Genomic DNA, 20,080 nt, shown 5'->3' with positions numbered 1-20,080 from the left:
GCTACCTAGTGCCTGGTAACTCTTAAGCATGTTGGATCTGGTGACGTTCACAGAGTATACTTTGCTCGCTTCAGTTTCTGCAACCCCCAGCCCGCCCCTTTTCTTTCATTTTAAATTTTTATTTAAAGCGGGGCAGGACAGGGTATGCATTGTGATGCTAGGTTTCCCCTGTTGTTTTTAAGAATATATATTTTTTTTTCCCCCTGAGTAACTCTAATGCACGCCAGTTTCACTAGGGTGGGTTGTTACAACGTACTGGTGTGAGTCACAGTTGTGCCATGAGTGGGTCTGCATGCAGGGTTTTCATTCATTGCTTCCATTTTGATGTTTGTGTGCCATCCATTTTATTTTTTGCCAGGTTGCACTTACTTATTTTTCTGAGCTGTTGAACAAAGCACAGATTACATATCCTCTGTGTTGTGGTTATGAAGAGCCCCCTTGTTGTGGATTGCATAAGAATTACGAATCGTTTAATCTATCATGGAAGTACACAGAAAGAAATCATTACTATTTTCTCTCTTCTTTCTTTTTCCCCAGGAAGGGGGAGTGCCTTTTAGGAGTGCTTTATTAAAACTATGTGCACATTTTATTATGAAGCTGTAGCTGACCAAACTTGTTTTGTTTCTGAAAAATTCACTTTTTTCCCTCTGTTTGCATGTCTGCAATTTGTTCGGTAATTTTTGGGAGTATAAGTAAATATGCTTAAGCTTTCAAGAAAATCTAATAGTTACATTTGAGTTTATTTTAAGCATCTTTAATTCTCATGTGGTTAGTTTTTGTTTCTTGAAATTTCATGTTTACAATTTTATGAACAGCTTCTGTTACCTGGGAAATAGCAGGCTTGCTGAATGCACCATTGGAGTGCAGTGCAGAGCTGGTTAATTGTTTTAAAGATTTATTTTCATGCATATTACCTGATGCAGAATAGGTACTGAAGTGCTTTCATTCAGGGCCGATGTAACTTGTTATTGGGGTTTACAATTACTAACAAACAGGATTAATTATAGGTGCTGCATGTGCTTGGCTTTTATGCAGTAGTCCTACTACGAACGCATTACATTTGGTCAATTAAACAATGTAGTGGAGGTGAAGACGGTGTGTGCAGTTGTTTGTTAGTAACACTACAGCAAGTTGCCTTTCATGCTGGGTTGCTCTTTATAACATCTGCCATATATTTTTCCTTATAATAGCTCAGTGAATTGTAAGATGATGTATGTAAAACAAAAAGAAATCCTAAAGCTCATTTCATCCCAAAGCAGCAGATTTGTTGTCTGGATAGAGCAGAAATAATTTGGCGTAACAAATACCAGTTGGAATGAAATAAATTTCAGTCAGCAAGTTATTACTGTTTTGTAGGATTCTAAATTACATGAACGAGTACATGTGTATTAAAAACCTGTAGAATGCTGTGTACAGGCCATGTAATTTGTTCAGGGGAGCGGAAAAATTAGGAGAAAATGGGATCTCTGGCTTTTTAAATATAGTCCAAGTAAAAAGTGCTGCTAGGATATTACATTTAAAAGCGCACAATTTGCAAAGTAATATTTGTTGATTTGTGGTGGAGTTTTTTTGGCTTTCAATTTTATGTAATAGATTTGTTCACTTTTAGGCATGGTATGGAAGAGAAATTAGAAGTATGTTACCACTTCAGGAAGGTAACTTGTCAGCGGAAGGTGACAGGGAAGCAGAATACAACAAGCAGGTAATGCGAAAGAAGTGTGTGTGGGGAAATGTGTTTATTACATTGATGTGCTTTCCTCTGAGCTGCTGCATGAAGAGGCAGGCATTGCTAAGCAGTCTTTGCGTGGGGATTTTTGTTGTGGCATTTGTAGTGTGAAATGCTGTTTAGTGACTGAGTGAAGTAGAATAACCTGGGTAAAAAGTGCAATTATTTTAACCAAAGATCTAGAATCAGAAAGGAAGGAGAGCACTAACTCTTTATATTCATTTTTGTGTTGGTTTTTGTAATTCCTGTGCCGAATAGTGTGAAAATGGCCTTGACCGAGGAGGAAATATTCTTAATGAATGGTATTTTTAAAAATGCAGTAGTCAATTCATACGGTGTATTTATAATTTTGTGCATTTTGACCTTTTCTCAGAAGAAGCAAAAAGAGATTGCGTATCTAAGTAACAGACAAAAAGACTGACAAGGAATACTTAAATATATTCTGCTATATATCTGTAGTAATGCAGGCTTCTAATCCCTCCTCCTATCTCCATATAAATGATACAGTTCAAGACCATAGCTGTTTTCTTCACTAAAAGCAGTAAAGCTCTTTTAGATGAAATGTCTAAAAACATCTTGTAATAACTTGGAGCATGCTGGCAAGAGTAGTCACTTGTGACTATGTGTGAAACCCCCTCAGCTAGTCGATATTGTAATAAGCAAAAATGGTAGCATCACTCCATTATTCAGAAAAGCCAACAGCATGCTTGTCCCTTAGGCTACAGCATTCATTAAGAAAAGCTTACTGGGCTGAAAGCTGGAAACAGATGATAACGGGATATGATTTTCATATTTAATGCATTCCTTGGAAGAGTATGTGTGCTGCAGATTGATAGAAGAATCAACTGCTACTTTACTAAAAGACTTTCTAGTTTGCCCTATAGCTACCGATGGAATCATTCAGCCAAGAAATTAACTTTTCCTCCTTTTACCTGCTTTATATATCTGCTAAGCAGGCAGCCTGGCTGCCAGTAAATGTTATTATGCAGTTAAATGTTTGGTATTTAAGACTCTTATCAGAAAAGAAACAGAGGCCACACTGTTTTGTTTTTATAGTAGGAGGAAGGTTTTCAGTTTTCTTTCTTCAGTGCATTAGCAGTTGTTAATCTGAGTTTATAGGAAGTTTTCCCCATAGATTAAAAAGTTAAAAACCTTGAATTTAGAGCATTCTTTAAACTGTAATATACAAAGCAATGAACCTGAGCAACCTTGACCTATATAAGCAGACCTCCAGCAGTTTGTGAATTACATTTTTAATTCAGCTGTACGTGAAAAGGTGAGTTTATTTTTGACCGCTAATTTTGAACCTTCAATTAAAAGCAGTCAGTGTAGGAGACGTGATTTCTAACCTATGGAAGAGTTTACATAAATACTAGAACTTCAAAGGCTCAAGATGTGAGTTAGATTTTTAAAAACTCTTAGCAGGTTTTGGACAGTACAAGAACTTGGTGCATACCCAAATATGTCACTTCATGTTGAATTACAGTTAATAGCTTGATTGTGGACTCTTTGATCCCGTTCTCTTTTTTTCTCCTCATTCTCCCTCCTTAAATACAAAGGCAACTTCAGTTAAATTGTGCATCCTTTTGCCTTGTCTGTGTGCTGTGTCTCAGATCTTACTTTGTAGCTCTGTGGGTTTGTGGGGTTTTTTTAGACTGACGGTGTCCATTTCCCACCACCTTCACTTCGCTTAAAATCTGCTTCTTATTATGTCCAAAATACAAGAGTTTGTTCTGGGTGATGTGGCACCGAGTCAGTCATAGTGAGCGTGTGTGGTTAACAGGTGGTATATCCAGGATATTCCTTCAGGCTAGTCAGGATGCCAGTGATCACGTGATAACCTTGTCACTGATGCGTCTTGGAGACCAAGAAGGACAGTCACAGAACCAATCTTCTAGAGATGGTCAGTATCACAGTGCCCCTAAAACGCCAGTGTGCATATCTGGTGCTTCGCTGAGCTGTGGGATATGTCCCCTTCAGGACTCTCAATTTTTATGGGAGTCTTCAAACTCAGAAATCGTATACACAAACACAATTTGTCTAGAAACCGTGATTCTCCATGGAAAGGACTTGAGCACCAGTCTTTAAGCCCAGTGTATTGGCAGTCTGGTGCTGGAAGCTGGAGGAGAAGAGGTCCTTCTCAGCCGGCAGAGCCCTATAACCTGGGCCTCTGAAGCCTTTGTGCAGTGAGGTCTGTTGTTCAACTTCAAAACACTTTCTTGAAGTTTTTGGATTTGTGCATCTTGGCACTGCCATGCCTGTTGGATGTGGGGCATAGGGCACCTCCCAGGAGCACCCGTGGGTGGCAGAGCATCCTTGCCTGAGAAAGGAGGAGTCACCAGGTGAGCGTAACACCTGGCACCTGGAAGAGACAAGCCTCTGGCTGGACTTCACTCACCTCCCTAGCTTTCACGTGCTCAGCCACTGCCATGGGAGACTGGGCCCTTGTGTAAGTCCTGTTGGAAGGCATTTTTTTTCTTACCTTTGTTGTCTTCAAAACACTTTAATGATAGTAAAAAAGATTGTATTTGTTACTGGAGGAAGAAGTGGGGAGCCTGCTCTTCACAGCCAAAAAAAGGATTCTAAGTGTGCTTTGTGCAGAGATTTCATTTAACTCCCAGCTGGAGTGACGTGAAGTTCAGTAATTTTGTTGACTGTTTTAGGTAAGCCATCTACGTGTTTTTACCATCTTGTTTGTTGGTGGTAAAAACAGTACCTAGATCAGTGTTATGTGCCATACTTTTGTTTTGAGAATCCAAAGGCAGTGAAGAGATAATTTTTTTCAGCAATCAGAGGAGCTTGTTAGAGGTGTGACTGCCAAGCGCTTGTACCTGTTCGAATTGCATTTGTTTTGGAACACCACATCCAGGAGCTGCTAAATCCATAAAGTACTTGCTAGATGCATTTTAAAGCAGCAAATCCAACACCCAAAAAGTAATTAGGAGGAACCCGCGAGCAGTGGTGATGGAATAAGCTGTGAACTTAATCTGAGTAGCAAACCTTTACTCCTCCTTAAAATAACTTCATGGCTTTTTGTTCTGCTTCTTGTTACGTGGAATTTGAGCTTTTTTAATGAAACTTGGTCACAAACTAGACAAGATGCCTTTGTTTCCTTTAAGCTGGGCTTGGCAGCTGAGTTTGTGTGGTAGGAAGAGGTCAGGCAATGAAAGAGGAGAGAGGTGTGGAGGTGACTGTAAATTGTCCTGCTGTGATTCAGGGCTGAAAAGTAAGCCCTGCTTAGTATGAACAATGGTATTACGATAGCTAATTTTGGCTTTGCATAAACTGGCGGTGACCTTTTAGTAGTAGTGGTGGCAGCAGCCACTCCTCCTAAATTGTTCTGATTGAGTAGATTTACAAAGAAAAAAAGGCAAGTATTAAAATACTGGGATTTAGAAGCAGAGTGGTTATGCCATTGGAACTATTTTCATGCAAGTTCAACAGTCCTTGGAGGAAAGTGCCATTTAAAATGTTTCTACTTGGTGCCCCAAGTTGCCTTGTGGAAAATGCAATTTCATCTACGTGGGGTTAGCTGAGTAGTCCTTCCTCATCATTGTGATTTAACAGACAGGAAAGAGCAGAAGGAAGACAATGAATGCAGTGATTTTTGCCTCGTTCTTATTTGCTTTGTTGATGTGCTGTGAGCAAAGCTGGAAATATAGACAAGTGAGTGATGGCAGATGTACGGTTCCAGCTCTCTGGGGACTGTTTCCCATCCTGTTGCCTTCAGGAGAAGACCATGAGAAGAGCAGCAGGAGGAGACTGCTCAGAGGTGCTGCTGTGGGTGGCTCCAGAAAGGCCAGCTGTGCCACGGACACTGCAATGGTGTCCTAATGATCCTCTCCTGGCTTGGGGATGCTGCGGTGCCTAAACCACAGGCTACCGGCAGCTGTACCGTCTCGCATACAAGTAGAGCACAATGGTTCCTCTACAGTCAGGAACTTCAAGGCATTTTCAGTGACTTTGTGGATGGCTCTAAATAGAATTATAGAATCGTTATTGGAAAAGACCTGTAAGATCGAGTTCAACTGTTAACCTGGCACTGCCAAGTCCACCACTAACCCATGTCCCACATCTACACATCTTGTAAATACCTCCAGGGATGGTGACTTAAAAGGTCATGCTTTGGTCCAGGGCCTTAAAAGCCTTTGCAGGAATCTAATCTTAAAGATTTGCCCATTTGAAAAAAAAAAAAACAACAGTAACTGTTCTGACTGAAGTCCTTCATATATTTCAGTCTCTTTTAGCTTGGTTGGGTGTGCAGTGCACTTTTGCCACTGGTTGTTTTGGCTCACAAGAACATCAGTTGAGGTCCAGGCCCTTGTTTTCACGCTAGGATGCCAGAAATGCGTGCCAAGTGTTTGTCTAATAATAATAATACTACTACTGTAGAAAATACTTGAATTCTGTGATACTTTTCTCTCCAGAAACTAACATGCCAGCCTCTAGAAGCTCCATTTGCAATGTGCTGCCTGTGTGTTTCCTTAAACCATCTCCCACATGTGTTCTTCAGATGCCGCAGGTTGGAAGACAGGCAGAAATCAGCACCAAGACAGGCGTGCTAACAGGACTGTATCATCCAGCAACAGTCTTTATGGGCTGCCATACCTCAGCTGTCTCTGCCGCTGGAAGTTTGGGCGCACAGCAGAACCACCCCCAGCCCACAGAGAGCTGCTTGACACTCGACTCACCGTCATGCTCTCTGTCAGTTGAAGAACCTGGTCCAGAGAGAAGAAATGCTGATTTAGAGAGCGATGCATCAGTGGAGGGAGTAGCAAGACACAGGGACCTGGCTGCCAGTGAGGAAGGCTCCGAGCAGCTCATCTCCTCAGCTTCTGATCTTAAACCAGCTACCCCCAAGGAGGAAGAGCCACAGGGAAGCATCCCAGGTACGGCAGGATGTGTGCCTGTCTGCCTCTGCCTGGCACTGGGACACGCTCATCCCAACCAGAGCGATGCCCATGGCTGCTGCTTTCTCCTATACCTGTTGCACTATGGTTGAAGCATGGTGGCACTCTAAATTTTTTTTCTTTCTCTTTTTTTCCTTTTAACTCTGTTTCCTCCCAGGCTGCTCATCTGGGCAGGCAAGGGCTTCCTAGGGGCTGATAACCTGTTCAGGTTCACTGTTAGAAGGTGAAGATTTCTTCACTGCTGTGCCCATGGTTGTGCTAAAGTAGTCTGAACTTCTTAAACTGAGGCTTAATGTGAACCTACTTTACTGGAAGAGTATGTCACTTCTGTTTCAGGTTGATTTCCTTCACCCTCACACACTTCTGCACAATAGTTCAACCTTTTCCAAAAGTGGGATTTGGCAATGTAGAGTGAGGATCGGTATGTCCCCAGATGTGGCTGGATTAACTCCTCCTTGGTGGTCTGCTGTGTTCTGGGCTGCTCTGAGAAGGGTGATGCAGACCCTCCCAGCCAAGATACTCAGGCTCTGGGGTGAGATGTGCTGCTTGTGACAGCTGTGTTCCAACTTGTCATTCCTTTCTTTTTTTTTTTTCCCTTCCACCCCCATCTTGGCAACATGTGTTCTCTCCCATTTTACTGGCTTGGTTGGTTACTTTGGAGTAAGCAAATGGTCTTCTTTTTGAAGTCACAGTGACAAAGATTTGTCGCTAAGTAAAAGTTTATTCCTTTTTTTGAGACCTTGCAGAAATACTCTCCCCTGCCTTCCCAGTTAACATAGCAGTTTTCAACTTAAACTAGTTTTTCCCAAGCCCCATAACAATTGCTAAAATTGTGCTATTTATAATGGAGACTGGTGGCAACCCTAATGATGCGGGGACGACTTCTCTCCTGTAATGATTTTGGGTTTCTTTATAGAGGAAAACTGGCATCCCCATCAGATGCTCTTCTGTCCTCAGGGTTTTTCTGGCATCCTCTTTCTCAAGGTTTTTTTCCATTCCTCCTTATTTCTCTAAGGAATTTATTTGCCTCTCATTTTCTTTCATGTGATGCATTTGCCACTTCTCCATTTTAATGAAAGCCTGTCCTTGTTGGTGCTGGAAGGAGACCAGTCCAGCCGGGCTTACGTTAGCCCTGGGCTCTGCAGAGCGCTGGTTCCTCCCTGCGGGGAAGGCCGAGGTGGCCAGCATCGTGTCTGGGAAAGAAATACCCATTTAATGTCTGGAATGCAGTATCTCTGCCTTCAGAGAAACCGTACAGTTGGGTTCAAAATCAAAATGAGGTTTTTGTCAAATGGCACAGTAATCGCCTTGGACTGCCTGGGGGGCTTCTTATGTCTGTCCGCTGCCAAATGCATGTTATGAAGTGAACAGGCTAATGTGGTCCAGGTTTGAATGCGTGGAGGGGACTGGCTTGTTCCAGCTCTCCTAAGCTTGACTTTCCATGCTGCAAATGATGGGAGTTGATGAAGATACCAGGGGCAAGCACGCGCTGGGCTCTGCTGCCAGCTTGGTGCAGAGCTTCGCAGCTGTGTGTTGAGCTAGGCAGTGGCAGCACAAAATTTAGAACAGAATAAACCCTGTTGCCGCCACGTTACCAAAGCAAGAAAATGGCCCTTTTGTCACTCCAGCCCCAAAGTGGAAAAAACCCTCAGTTCCTCTCTATCCTTGTTTCCCAGCAGGTGTGAGGTTTCTGTTGCACATACTTGCTTCACAAATTTGGAACAAGGCCAAGAGAGCCCATCCTGGCAGCAGCTACTGTTTGGCATAAACCTTAAGTGATTTAGTTCCAGTGAAACTCCATGACCAAGACAGGCAGAAATGCTGGGTGCTGTAGTGTTAGCAGGTGTGTGAATGCTGGTTAATTTAAACCCGTGGTGAATTTTATGGAAAACTGGGAATTTCCATAGCAATACTATTTTGTTACAGCACTGCCTGGTCCATTAACTTTTGGCATGCTATAAAAAGATAGGTGGAGTGTATCTGTCATCTTAGAAGCGTGATTCAGCCCCGGTACCTTTTAGAGAAGGCAATTAACATGTAGAGTTTAAAAGCCTCCAGGCATGTTTTTCTTCTGCAAGGTGTAGAAAAATGTGTACGATAGTAGCCTCTTTACGTGCACCTTTTTCCCCCTAAGAAAAGCTTTTTCCAGCTTTCCCGTTTCACCATTCCTTCAGGGAGGTTTTAGTGAAGTAGCTGGTCTTCACGCCGGGGGTGGTTTTTGAGGAGCGAGGAGTGCCAGCTTTGTTTCCCACTCAGGCAGAGCTGCAAACCCAAAAGGCGCGAGCGTGGAGGCTGGAGCCTCCCCAGACTCCCCCTTGCGAGAGCGCTGCGGAAGGACACGCTGGGCAGGGAAACCCCAAGTGAAGGGAGAGCAGGGGGATGCTCTGTGTTAAATGAGAGGTGCGCAAATGGCATAGGCAATCTTAGTTTAATTCCCTATGCTACGATGTACTCCTTGGTTCTGCTAATGTTTTGGGAATATTGTTGTCGCTGTTGTTATTACAGAACCAAAGCCATGCCTGAGTAACTGGTGGACTTGTAAGGAAGCAAGCTGGGAGAGCAGCAGCAAGCTCCCGGTCCCCAGGAGCGCTGAGGAGGTGGTGCCGAGCACTGCTGGCATGCTGCATGGAACAGCCCCGTTGGTGACCGGCTGGGAGCGGAGCAGGGATGCCCACACTGTGGAGGGCTCCCCACTGCAACCACCAAACCCTGCCGTGGCGCACAAGGAACCCTCGGTCAGCTCAGGACCAGATGGGTATGTCCTTAAATATTTTGTCTTTGCCGGTACTCACTCGTTAGTGTGTGCTCTGGAGGCTATTTTTGCAGCTTCGCTGATGTGCGGAGCTAAAGCTCATGTACAGGGGGAAAGACTTCTTACCTATTTGTTTATTATCTTGCTGCCTCTGCGCTGGTGGTTGATGGCCTCAGGTAACTTGTTCAGGTCAGACTTGGACAAGTTAAGTATGCTTGTTAAAATGCAACAGAAGTTCTTTAAATGTACACAAATCTTATTTCAACAAGTTTATAATAATACAATTTACTAAACAGCATACTTTCTGTGGATTAAAATTTCCAGTTGTTTGAATATTTTGAACATTTTGTTTGGAAGTAGCAGTGAGAGAAGGAGAGAAAGAAAAACTGAGGAAAGTGCGACACAGGTGCACAGCTTGTCCTCTGCTACCGAGTGAAAGTGGTGGGGCTTTACTGCCAACAGCTGCAATATCAGAGGGCTGTAATATCAATCGTAGCTGGATTTTTGGCCTCACAAGGCCCTTGTAAGACAGGGAAGTACATCCCCATCCTGGCAGGGTAATACCTGCTCTGAGATGGCCCATGGCGTTTGCCCAGGTTGCATGGGAGGGCTGGCTTTGCTCCCTTGCTGTGTTCGAACAGCCCCATGCCAACCACCATTAGCCCTTCCTGTCCTCGCCTTGTGCCATGTTGCAGCAACAGCATCCCTCCCACTTTTATCTCCTGTCTCCTAGTTCTTTTGAAAGTCCATGTGCTGCTGGGTTGCTCTGCAGTGCTTCATGTCCACATCCCCCTTCACCCCGGCCATCCTACCACTGCTTGACCCCACAATTTTGTGACCTACAGCTGCTGTCTTTCTCCTGCCTGCTCTGCCTTAGCAGCATGCTTCTCTTTCCTTCTCCTCTGTATCCTCAACACCCTTCTCCTTCCTCACCAGCATTTTCCTGCCCCCAGTCACAACAGAAATATTGAGGAAAGCCTTTTCTGCAGGCACGTGCTGTATTCCAGAGGTTCTGCTCCCCTTGGGTTTCCCTACCTGGTGTGAGTACTACTTCCATGCAAAATGCTCCTAGCTGGAGCAGTTAACTAGACACTAGATACAGGGTGGTTAGGTGGTAGCTGTGCGTTGGGGTGTTGGGGAGCGACCAGGTACAAAAGAAACTGGTGTTTTTACCCCTGGAGAATGAGTACTCCTCTTTTTCTGGTTTGTGTGGGTTTTTTTTTTTCTTTTTGATTGTTTGCAGCTTTTTAATCTGCTTAACTCATCTATTCTTCCTGCATTCATGGTCATGTTGTCTTTGCTACTGATTTCAATATTAGTTTGTGTTTTAATAGATGACGGTTGAGCAGAAACCAGTGGCCATCAATATACACTTCTGTAACTTTATCATTTCACATTTGCATCAGACTGTTACTTGCTAGGGAAACATCATCTAATTTACATCTAAATAGCTTTTACCCAGTTTTTCTTTTGTATAACACCTGTTAATCATAACACTTTGTAGGGAAGTTGCATAGAGTGCCTGCCTTTGCTAGAGAAGTCATAGCTGAGCAATAGTCATTTAACCTTCTGTTCTCTCCCTGTCAACACTAGTGATGCCTCGCTGTTCACAAACTGATGAAAATGTTGTGTGATGCTCTTGAAGCCCAGCTAAATTATACAAAAGGTTTCACTACTCGCATTATCTCCAGAGCACAACTGAAACCAGAACGTGGAGGTTTCCTCTTACGTAATGCGAAGCCGAATACCTCTGTTTCTTAAGGCCATGGAAGTGGGATTGCCATTGATAGCTGTTTCTGCAGGAAAGATACAAATTTTAATTTGTTTTACCTGAAAATGAAAGCAGGGATAAAATTTTGAAAATGGCAGGCATGAAAGATCTCATGGTGGGATAAGCAGCATTTCTGTTGTTGCACTTGAAACCAGGTGGACCTTCCAAGTCTGTCTTTCCAATGCACGTGAAATTCAGCAGGCATGCTCAAGTCTTGCAAAATAATTCACGAGCTGAAAATCTGGGGGAGAGAAGTTTCCAAGTTATTAGTACATGAATTTCAATTATGTAAGTTATACAAACAATGAGAATGCAACATTTTTTGGTCTGAATGTATCATGCCACAGTTTAACAAAATGAGCCGTGTCGTACGTCTTGTGATGTCCCTTCAGTCCGCGTGCTTTTCTGATGAAATTCCTAATCTGTTTGAATAAATGTGCTGAAATTATGCAAAACTATGCATATTTGTCACCTTAAATTGAAATATTTGTAGCTTGGACTTTCCCAGTGCAGCAGTGTTGCTTCTGTGCCATCCAAACAAAGTACCGTTCCCTCACCTGTTGTCTTTGGGCTGTTTGTTCCCTTTTGATGCATTACTTGAAGTGAGTACAGGTGATGGAGCTGAACTCTCGTGTGCAGAGACCACAGCTCACTTGAGAGGCAAAACATAATCGTTGTTGCATGTCAGGAAGTCACAAGTTTACATATTGGAGAAAATGCCTTTCCTACCTTACTGCAGAGATAGCATTCTCTTTTTTTTTAAAAAAAGTTTTGGGTTTTTTTCTCCGCAGTGTTTGCAGGTCATGTTTTACTGCTGGGTGAGTTCAGCCTAGTTTCAGACTGCCTTCTCCAGCTAGAAGAATGGTTATCGTGACAACATCATTGAGTTCTTAACCAAGTAAAGGTGATGTTGCTGTGAAAAGTTATTTAGTGTAAGGTTTGTGCCTTGGCTGCAGTCCACAGTAGGGTGCTGCAATTTTGCTATCTTAGTTATTAAAAATTACGATTTTTGGCAAATAACTTCTGTGTTTCTGAGCGCTGCTGGGTGGGCTTGTTGATCAGAGGCTGTACACATGCTTTCAGACTCATCCTGCCAGCTCAGACCCACATGAGAGCCTGGGCTGTGTATTTTCCATTCGGGTCTTGCATCCCTGGAGCTTGCCTGGCTTGTTTGAGCGGCACCATAAAGGTGCCCGAGCCCCCCTCCCGCCAGGTGAAGCCATCCGATAGCTCTGGTCCTCGGTGGTTTGTTGCCGGTCTGAGCTGCTGAACCGGAGGTGAAAGGCTCCGTATCCTCTTACCATTCCTTAGAGCACCCGGCCGTTTCTTTAAGGGCTTAAACCCGGGTTGCGGGAGGTGGTGGGGGGAGAGGGTCTCTGAGAATTAGTGCAGAAAAAGATGATGACTATTTTAAGGCCTGCGCTGAAGGGGTGGAAAAAGGCAGAGCTTATGCCTGTGCTGCTTCAGCTGCATTGAAGAGGACTTAGCACAGATGGATTGTGCATTACAAAATGTAACACATAATTCAAGCTGTCAGCTTAATCAGACTGTTTCCAGGAAGCAACCTGTAAAAGAGAAGGACCTCTTGTTTGCTGACCTCTGATCCGTAGCCTGCTGCAGATTGTCATACATTTTGTTTTTCTTTATGTTGGTGTCCCTTCCTTCCCCTTCCCTTTTTATTATTGTATCCCTCTCGAGTGGCACCCTGGAAGGACCACCCAGCGGGAGGAAAACAATGGGAAACGAGCTGGCAGCTAAAATACAGGGTTTGTAAGACTAGGGGAAAAGAAAAAGCACTGTTTAACTGCATATGTGATCTCCCTGGTATTGTTTTGCTTATTAAATGTCTAGGAAACTCAACTAAATGCACGGCAGCTCCCACTTAATTGTTCACTGTTGCCCAACAGTCCAATGAAAAACACAATTTTTAGTACAGCTTAACATGATGGCAAAAGCAACGCAAGCTTTCGTGCGTAGAGCTTTTCACTTGAGGGAGCATAAACCAAGGTTAACTGTATAAATATGTCGGCTTCTACATGCTGCAGAAACAAAAATAAATCTTTATTTTGCCTGTGGGGCTCTGCGGGCGCCGGCCCAGCTGGGGCGTTGCTGGTGGAGACCTGGCCTGGAAAGTCCCCAACAAAGCAGGCAGCCGGCCTGGACCTGAATAGCCACTGACACCTCTGTTCAAGGATTAGCCTGCTGTATTGTTTCAATGTTTAAGTCCTAATTTGCATCATTATAGAGGTGCAGCTTCATCAAACCCCCTCTGAGGTCCCAGTTATGTGCCCATACCTGTAGGTGGTCACCAGATTTGTTTCGATTGTGGAGGTGAAGGAATTAAAACTACCCAGCACAGGGGTAATTTCAATGCAGCATCTCAAGCCCTGGCTGATTCTTGGATAGTTTGTTTGCTCATGTGCTTTTTTATTTCTTTTCCTTCCTACAGAGCTCAAGCGCCGGGGGGTTCTGCTGTTGTTGGCTTTGAAAAGCTAAAATGAGGGTGTGTGTTTTTCCAACGGGTGTGACGGCAAGGCAATGCATTTAAAATACCTGTCGCAACTCTGGTCACCTCAAGCCCTGTTTGCGGTCATCCACAGGCACCACAGGATGCTGGTGGGACTCTCTTGTGCGCTGCAGTTGATAGAAGATGTGGTGGTGAGGATGAGCCCCCAGCGCCAGGCTCTGTACCAGGGCAAGCACGTGGGGACGATGGGGACGGCGGAGCTGCTCAGGTTAATGCCATTTCCTTGCAAGCTGCCTCCCCTCTTTGCTGCCCTCATAGAGCGGCAAGAACCGGGGAGGCAGGCTGTGCTGCCTGCGCCTTAACCCCGTCACCCGTATTCTTGTCTGCTTGCTGCCATACATGCAACCTATTGCTTGTAATAGTTTTGCTGTTGATTGCTTACATGCTTCTATTTGAATTTGGGTGAGCAGTGGGGAGAGGATGTTACCGAGCAGCTTTGCAGGAGCCTGTTGAGATTTGAGCCAGAGTCCTCGCTCTTGTGGTGACAAATGGCTGGTGCAAAAAGCAGGCGGGCTCCTGCAAACAAATATTGCTAGTTGCTAAGAGGCCTCCCTCCTCTTCCACCGTTTTAATGTCATCAGAGAGCTGAAATAGGGCACATAGAAGCACATGCGCAAATTACTCCAACAAATACTCTTTCCTAAATGTAGCATGTCTTGCAGCCTTGCTCCATAGATCCCTTAGGTGAAGTAAATACTTATTTCCAAGAATGAGAGCGTCCCCTTAGCTAGTAGTGCTGCTACCTGATTTATTCAGGTAGACAACAATAACCAGAAAAATAATTTCTTCTTCAAGGTAAAAGAGTAAAGAGAATCACCAAAACCCACTTGTTAACAAAACGAGGGCCAGAGAGTCCTTGCTGCCCCTCTGCAGCACAGGCTCTTAATTACAAGAACTGGGAACGGCTTTGTAATTTTATTTAAAGTTGTATGTCAGCTTCCCTAAACTAGGATTCTTGTAAGCACTTGATGGGTAGAGGATTTCTAGGGAATTAGGAGGAAGGGTTGCGTAACTGACCTGGCCCTCCAGCCTGCTGTTGGAGGCAGGTTCCTGTAACATCACCACTTTGGTGGCAGCATGGCCAGAGCTGCCTGGCCAAGAAGCGGTTTCACCAAGTGGATGTGTGCTAGTTCCTCTCCCTGTCAAAAAGCAAAGGTGTGAGATTAAACCTGGCATTTTTCAAGTGCTGGGTTGGATCTCCTGATCCTCTGCATCTTTCGCGGAGAGCATCACAGGTGTTTGTCCCTCTGGGATGTCTCACCAGTTATTCCATTAGCCAGGAGAAGTGTTACAGATTCTGCCTTCAACAGATGCTGACTGTCTGGGCTTTAAATAAACGTCGCATGTAATACCTGCTTTATTTTGTAGCTTTTGTAATCGGGCTGGCAATCTGAAAGAAGAAGACCTTGAAGCATGTGAAGCAGTTGTCCTTCATCAGCTTCAGGCTTTATTACAGAGCGCTCTGAATGGATGTCTTCTACCTGAGAAAACACTTGATGCTAAAGGTGCAGCGGTAGATGAAAAGCAAACCAGGTACGCAGACACAAAACTTGTGTGTGGGTGTGATTAACATTCTTTTCTTTCCTCCCCAAGCCTGCTCTGCCTCTCTGAAAGCAGACCTGAGGCCAGACCTCCGATCATACCAGGAAATAAAGACATCTGAGTGCTGATCTTTACGCATCTTGGCAGCAGCTGTGTGACTTGAAATGAGAACGTTAAGCAAATCCATTTATTTTCCTTTTCATTCACTGATGGTGAATCTTACAATGCTGGACAGCACTTGGGCCAGGTCTCCCTGTCTCACCCAGTCCACGGCATCACCTCCCCCAGGCTGCTCCAGCAGGGAGGAAAACATATTAACTTCAGAGACCTCTTAGCCAGTAATTTCTGTGATCTTCAACATGAGTCTCAGGCACGTAAACATGGGGAATGTAATTTTGAGAAGCAAATTATTTTTCTGTGAAGCAGAAGATGCATATAGCCTTTAAAAACAATAAACCGCAGTTATTCAAAATGGTTTTTTGCTTTCCTGTGCGTATGCCACAAGGACAAGTGAGAATTGATTTTTTTTAAATATTTTTTTTTTAGGTCTCCAATACAGTAATGAAAACAATTTCCATTCTTTCTTACTTAGCTTCTGTCTAGACCTTCCTCCCTGTTACAGGCTTAGCAGTGCTCAAGTGTTAGCAGGATCGGGGCACTTGTGAGCGCTGAAGAATGGTCTATTTAACTATACCTGGTTCTCCTTTTGAGGCCGATATGCCTGCGAGCACTAATATGTTGTTGTATTTCCTGAATGGTTTCTTAGGGACAAACACTTGTGGAGTTAATTGGAATTCGCTCCTCTGTTTGTGAAACTTCATTGGAGCAACTGGAAAAACAAACATCTTTGGTGAACAAGATTGCAGTATTTATATTTTCTGTGTTAAAAGAAAAAGCACTTTTGCTCAAAAATAATAAAAAGATTTCTGGAAAAAAAAAAAAAAAGGATAAGCCTGGGGAAGCGCCTGAATGGAGTAAGCCAGGTCTGCCCATGGCTGAGACAAGGGGATGCAGGAAAGGTTTAATGTCTCCTGATCCTGCATCTCAGGATGTACCCAGGGGACAGACATGATGACAGTCACCCCTGTCCATCCTCCCCACATTTGCAGAAGTCATGAGTAACTTATCACATTTTCCACTTTGAACATTTTTAAAAGAAAAAGTGGGGGACAATGCATGATGGCTTTTCCCACTGCATGTTGATCGGCTTGTCCAGATAAATGAGTAGTGCGGCACCTGTGTGAGCCTGGTGTGCGTGGGGTGTCCCACTAACGGTGCTTCGGTTTGTTCCTCAGGCCAGACCAGCAGTGGGATGTGGACGTGCTGCGGACTTGCTTGAGCAGCCATGCCTTGTTCTTGAAAAAGCACCAGGTTCAGCTCACAGAAGAAGTGGCAGATATGTTTGGAAGACTGCTGGTTTCCAGCAAGGAGGCACAGGATGGCCAGGTTGGCACTTGCACCTAGTAATATTTAAATGGATGACACCTAGAGACTGATTTGCGCTGTTAAGGTCAGATGAGCCCTGTGTGCTGCTCATACAGTCCAGTGTGTGGGCTTTTAAGGGGAATGACAAGCAGTCTGCGTTCGTTAATCAGCCTCGGAGACTGTTAGGAGGTGGGTAAGGAGAGAATACAGGTTCTTTGCTTGTCTTGGGGCAAATACATACAGCACTTCATCCCATGAAGAAAACAGTCTCTTTAAGGTCTCCAGGGGGGCATCTTGTTTTCCACCCTTCAAACCAGTTATTTATTTAAACAAGGTCACGCATTTCCTGTGGTGCAAATTTATCACAAGGTTTCTATCATCTGTCTTTCTCTGTGGCTTGGTAGCTTTTTATCATGGTGTATTTTGATCTTTTTTTTTTCTTTTAAAACAGTTATGTTTGGTACACTGAATGCACAAAGCATTTCACAAATAGTAGCATGCTCGTATTTTTAAATGTTAATACAAAAGGTTATAAACTGACTCTTAAAAAAAATTATAAAATTGGCATTTGATAGACCCGTAAGTGCCCCACCCTCCTTTGCTGCACACCCAGAGCAGCCAGCCGCGGGGGGAGGGCAGGGCTCCGATCCCCGCTGCCTCCAGCGCCCGGGCTGCAGCCATGCCAGGAGAGCTGGGACGCTGGCACCGGGGTGAAGTCCCAGCTGCTGCTGCACTGGGAACGGGAGATCTGCCAGGCAGCCTGCTGGTAACAAATTGGCCCCATGCTCTGCTCCAAAAAAACGTGTAAAAAATATTTTTTGCTCTAATTGTAAACAAGAAATTAAAAAGCAGTTTGAGCTGCTTTACTGTATTCTAGTTTTAATAGCATTTGAAACAAATAATGAAGATGTAATATTTTTGTTTGTTGTAGACTTTCAGTTATAGCCAGGGTAGCTGCTGCTTCTGTATCTGGCCAAGTAATTTGTATTCTGTCCTTTGTACAGTCAGTCAAGTAGAAGAGATGAGCAAGGAATGTATCATTGCACTGGTGACAGATAAACAAATACCATACATAAATTTATAATTGCATGTAAAAAAACTTCTACAAAGTCAAAGCTCAATAACACAAGCTTTATGGGTGAATATACGCAGCAGTAATCTGTTTATTGCTGTGTGTTACTGTGGCCCACACGTATTCATTTAACATTTCTACTACCTATTCAGTGGATCCAGTCAATTAAACGTAAAGCCAGGAGGCATCCTCTACTTTGAAACACCGTATTTCCAAGCAGGTTGCACAGAACAGGATCAATATAAATTATGCAATGTGCGTGTACTGGAGCATTTGCTTTACCATAAAGATGTGTATAATGCAGTAGTGAACTCATAAGTGATCTGCACCTATATATTTATGACTCCAAAGTTTGAATTTTTGGCCCATGTTGATGGCTTCTTTCTCCTAGAGCTTAAGGATCTGCCAAGAACCCCACTGGATGATGGTACTGTACAGCCAGGCAGCAGGATGAAGGTGCAGGTGGGGGGCCTTTTTGCTCCCTGGCAAGTCTGTCACCTCCATCCCCATCAGCACTTGTGGTCTGCAGGGGTTTGGTGATGACCAGCAGCAGGTCCACCTTCTTCTCCAGTGCCTTCAGCATCTTTCCCATTGCAGCAGTCCACAGAGTCTGTCCACCTGCCTGTCTTCTCCTTGTCTCTTATCGCTAAACTATGTCTCTCTTCTGTTCTCTACATCTTACTATCAGTTTTTCTCTTCTCTCACGGATCTGTCCCATTATCCCTGTTAAGAAAATTGGGTATTGTTCCAGTGGAACATAGGACAGCCTTGGGGAGCTGATGTGGTAGTGACACCTCTTCTGGGCAGTGGGATAGTCCCTTGGCTGCGACAGCTGGAGACTTGAGTGCCTTCATCAGTCAAGTTACACTCCTGTCAGAATAAGACCGGTGTGGCTCATGCAGCATGTTGGTTGTCTTCATGCCCTGATGGAGGTGTCAGCCACGCCAGAATTGCCATGGTCCCTGTGATGCTGAGCTTTGGTTCTCCTGTCCTTCTGCCTGGACTAATTGTGGTGTTAGAGTTTACACTGAGTGCTTGTATTTGTTGTTGGTGGTTTGTACCTATTTGGATGTTAAATGATACTGCAGATAGGTAAACAAAGTACTTCTGGTGTGAGAAATCCACACTGAGATAAACTGCTAGATGGGAATTAATTTACTTCAATAGTAAAGATTTCCCAGTCCTGCCTGTAATTTAAGGCATTCTTTACATTAAGAAAGTGATACCTAAAGTCCGTCCCCATTTTTGGATAAAGTAGCAGCTTGCTCACGTTGTTTTTACAGGGAGACTTCCCCTATGTAAGTTTAACAAAGAAAAAAACTCAGCAAGCTGTTTTTAAGACTGAAAAGTTGCCATTCTGGGCTCCTAAATAAATATAGATTAATGAGGAGGGGCAGATGCGGGGAACAAAAGATCCTCACGAGTCCAGAGTGTTTTGGCTTGGAGTTGTCCCATACTCTCAGGTCGGTATAGCAAAATAAGTTAAAAAGCCTGGAGTTCTCTCTAAGATGTTGTTTTTCATCGCTGAAGGCTTACTGTTTTATTAAACAATTAGATAATTAGGGCAGAAAATCTAGTTGATTTTAAAGACTCCAGACCATATTTTGGGTTACAAGATAAAACCAAGAGGAACACCCTATAAGTAAAGAAGAGATAGGAGGCCCAAAAAGCCCTTGCTGCTCTTTGTGAAATAATAAACACCAGGAAGGATGATTTCTCCTGCTCTCAGGGCTTTATAAAGCCACACACAGTACTTCTAATACAGGCGGATGGTAGCTGAAAAAGTGATTGCTTTATTTTAAGCCTGTTTTTAACTCAGACATTTACATAGGTTCGTTCAGCTCCCTATAAAGGTGCTGGCTTCCAACTTAATTTTTTGCATTAAAAATACGTTTAACTGTGGACGTCTGAATATGCTGCCGCGGAGGGCTTGCAGGCACAGGCAGGACGGACCAAACTTTATGAATGTGCAGGAATACCGTGGATTAGAATCGCAGCCGTGCCCGGCAGAGGCTGGCTTGGTCAAGCTGTGACCAAGGTCTATCAGTCTCAGTGTTGTTTTAAGCTGCAGCTGTTGCTAACACTGTGGCTTCCCTGGCCTTATCGCTGCGTGCCTGAAACGGAGAGATTTCTTCTCAGTCTGTTGCTGTTGCAGTGTATTTGATACACCCTTCTGTTCTGCTTACCCTGAACGCGTGAGGCAGGGAATGCTGAGCATTTCCAGAAAACCTAGTGATTAAAAGAATAATTCAAAGTTTGCGTTACTTCAAGGCAGAATGCAATTTCTGAACTAGCGCTGATATAACGCAGAGGTAATTTAACATCTAAAAAAACCACCCTGGAAACAGACTACAC

At 43.9% G+C, this 20,080-nt stretch overlaps 1 protein-coding gene across 11 annotated transcripts in view; it reads left to right on the top strand.

Annotated features, from left to right (window-relative positions):
- Window positions 1-20,080, top strand: part of KIZ (kizuna centrosomal protein) — a 51,116-nt gene that overhangs the window by 9,924 nt on the left and 21,112 nt on the right. For 9 of the 11 annotated variants that reach the window (XR_008825067.1, XR_008825065.1, XR_008825064.1 and 6 more), the window contains 6 exons: window positions 1,610-1,702; window positions 6,240-6,615; window positions 9,142-9,391; window positions 13,760-13,894; window positions 15,055-15,219; window positions 16,524-16,674. Coding sequence is in view for 7 of the 11 variants with exons in the window: in XM_056357848.1 (XP_056213823.1) it covers window positions 1,610-1,702; window positions 6,240-6,615; window positions 9,142-9,391; window positions 13,760-13,894; window positions 15,055-15,219; window positions 16,524-16,674 (1,170 nt within the window). In the remaining 4 variants the exon portion in view is untranslated. Of the gene's footprint in view, window positions 1-1,608; window positions 1,703-6,153; window positions 6,616-9,141; window positions 9,392-13,759; window positions 13,895-15,054; window positions 15,220-16,523; window positions 16,675-20,080 lie in introns of those variants that run through there. The other 2 variants (XM_056357852.1, XM_056357854.1) reach the window with 2 other exon arrangements.

This window comes from Falco biarmicus, chromosome 12, assembly GCF_023638135.1.
Source record: "Falco biarmicus isolate bFalBia1 chromosome 12, bFalBia1.pri, whole genome shotgun sequence".
NCBI classification, from domain to species: Eukaryota; Metazoa; Chordata; class Aves; order Falconiformes; family Falconidae; genus Falco; species Falco biarmicus.
Note: the sequence above shows the minus strand (reverse complement) of the source record. Positions and strands in the feature narration are given on the sequence as shown.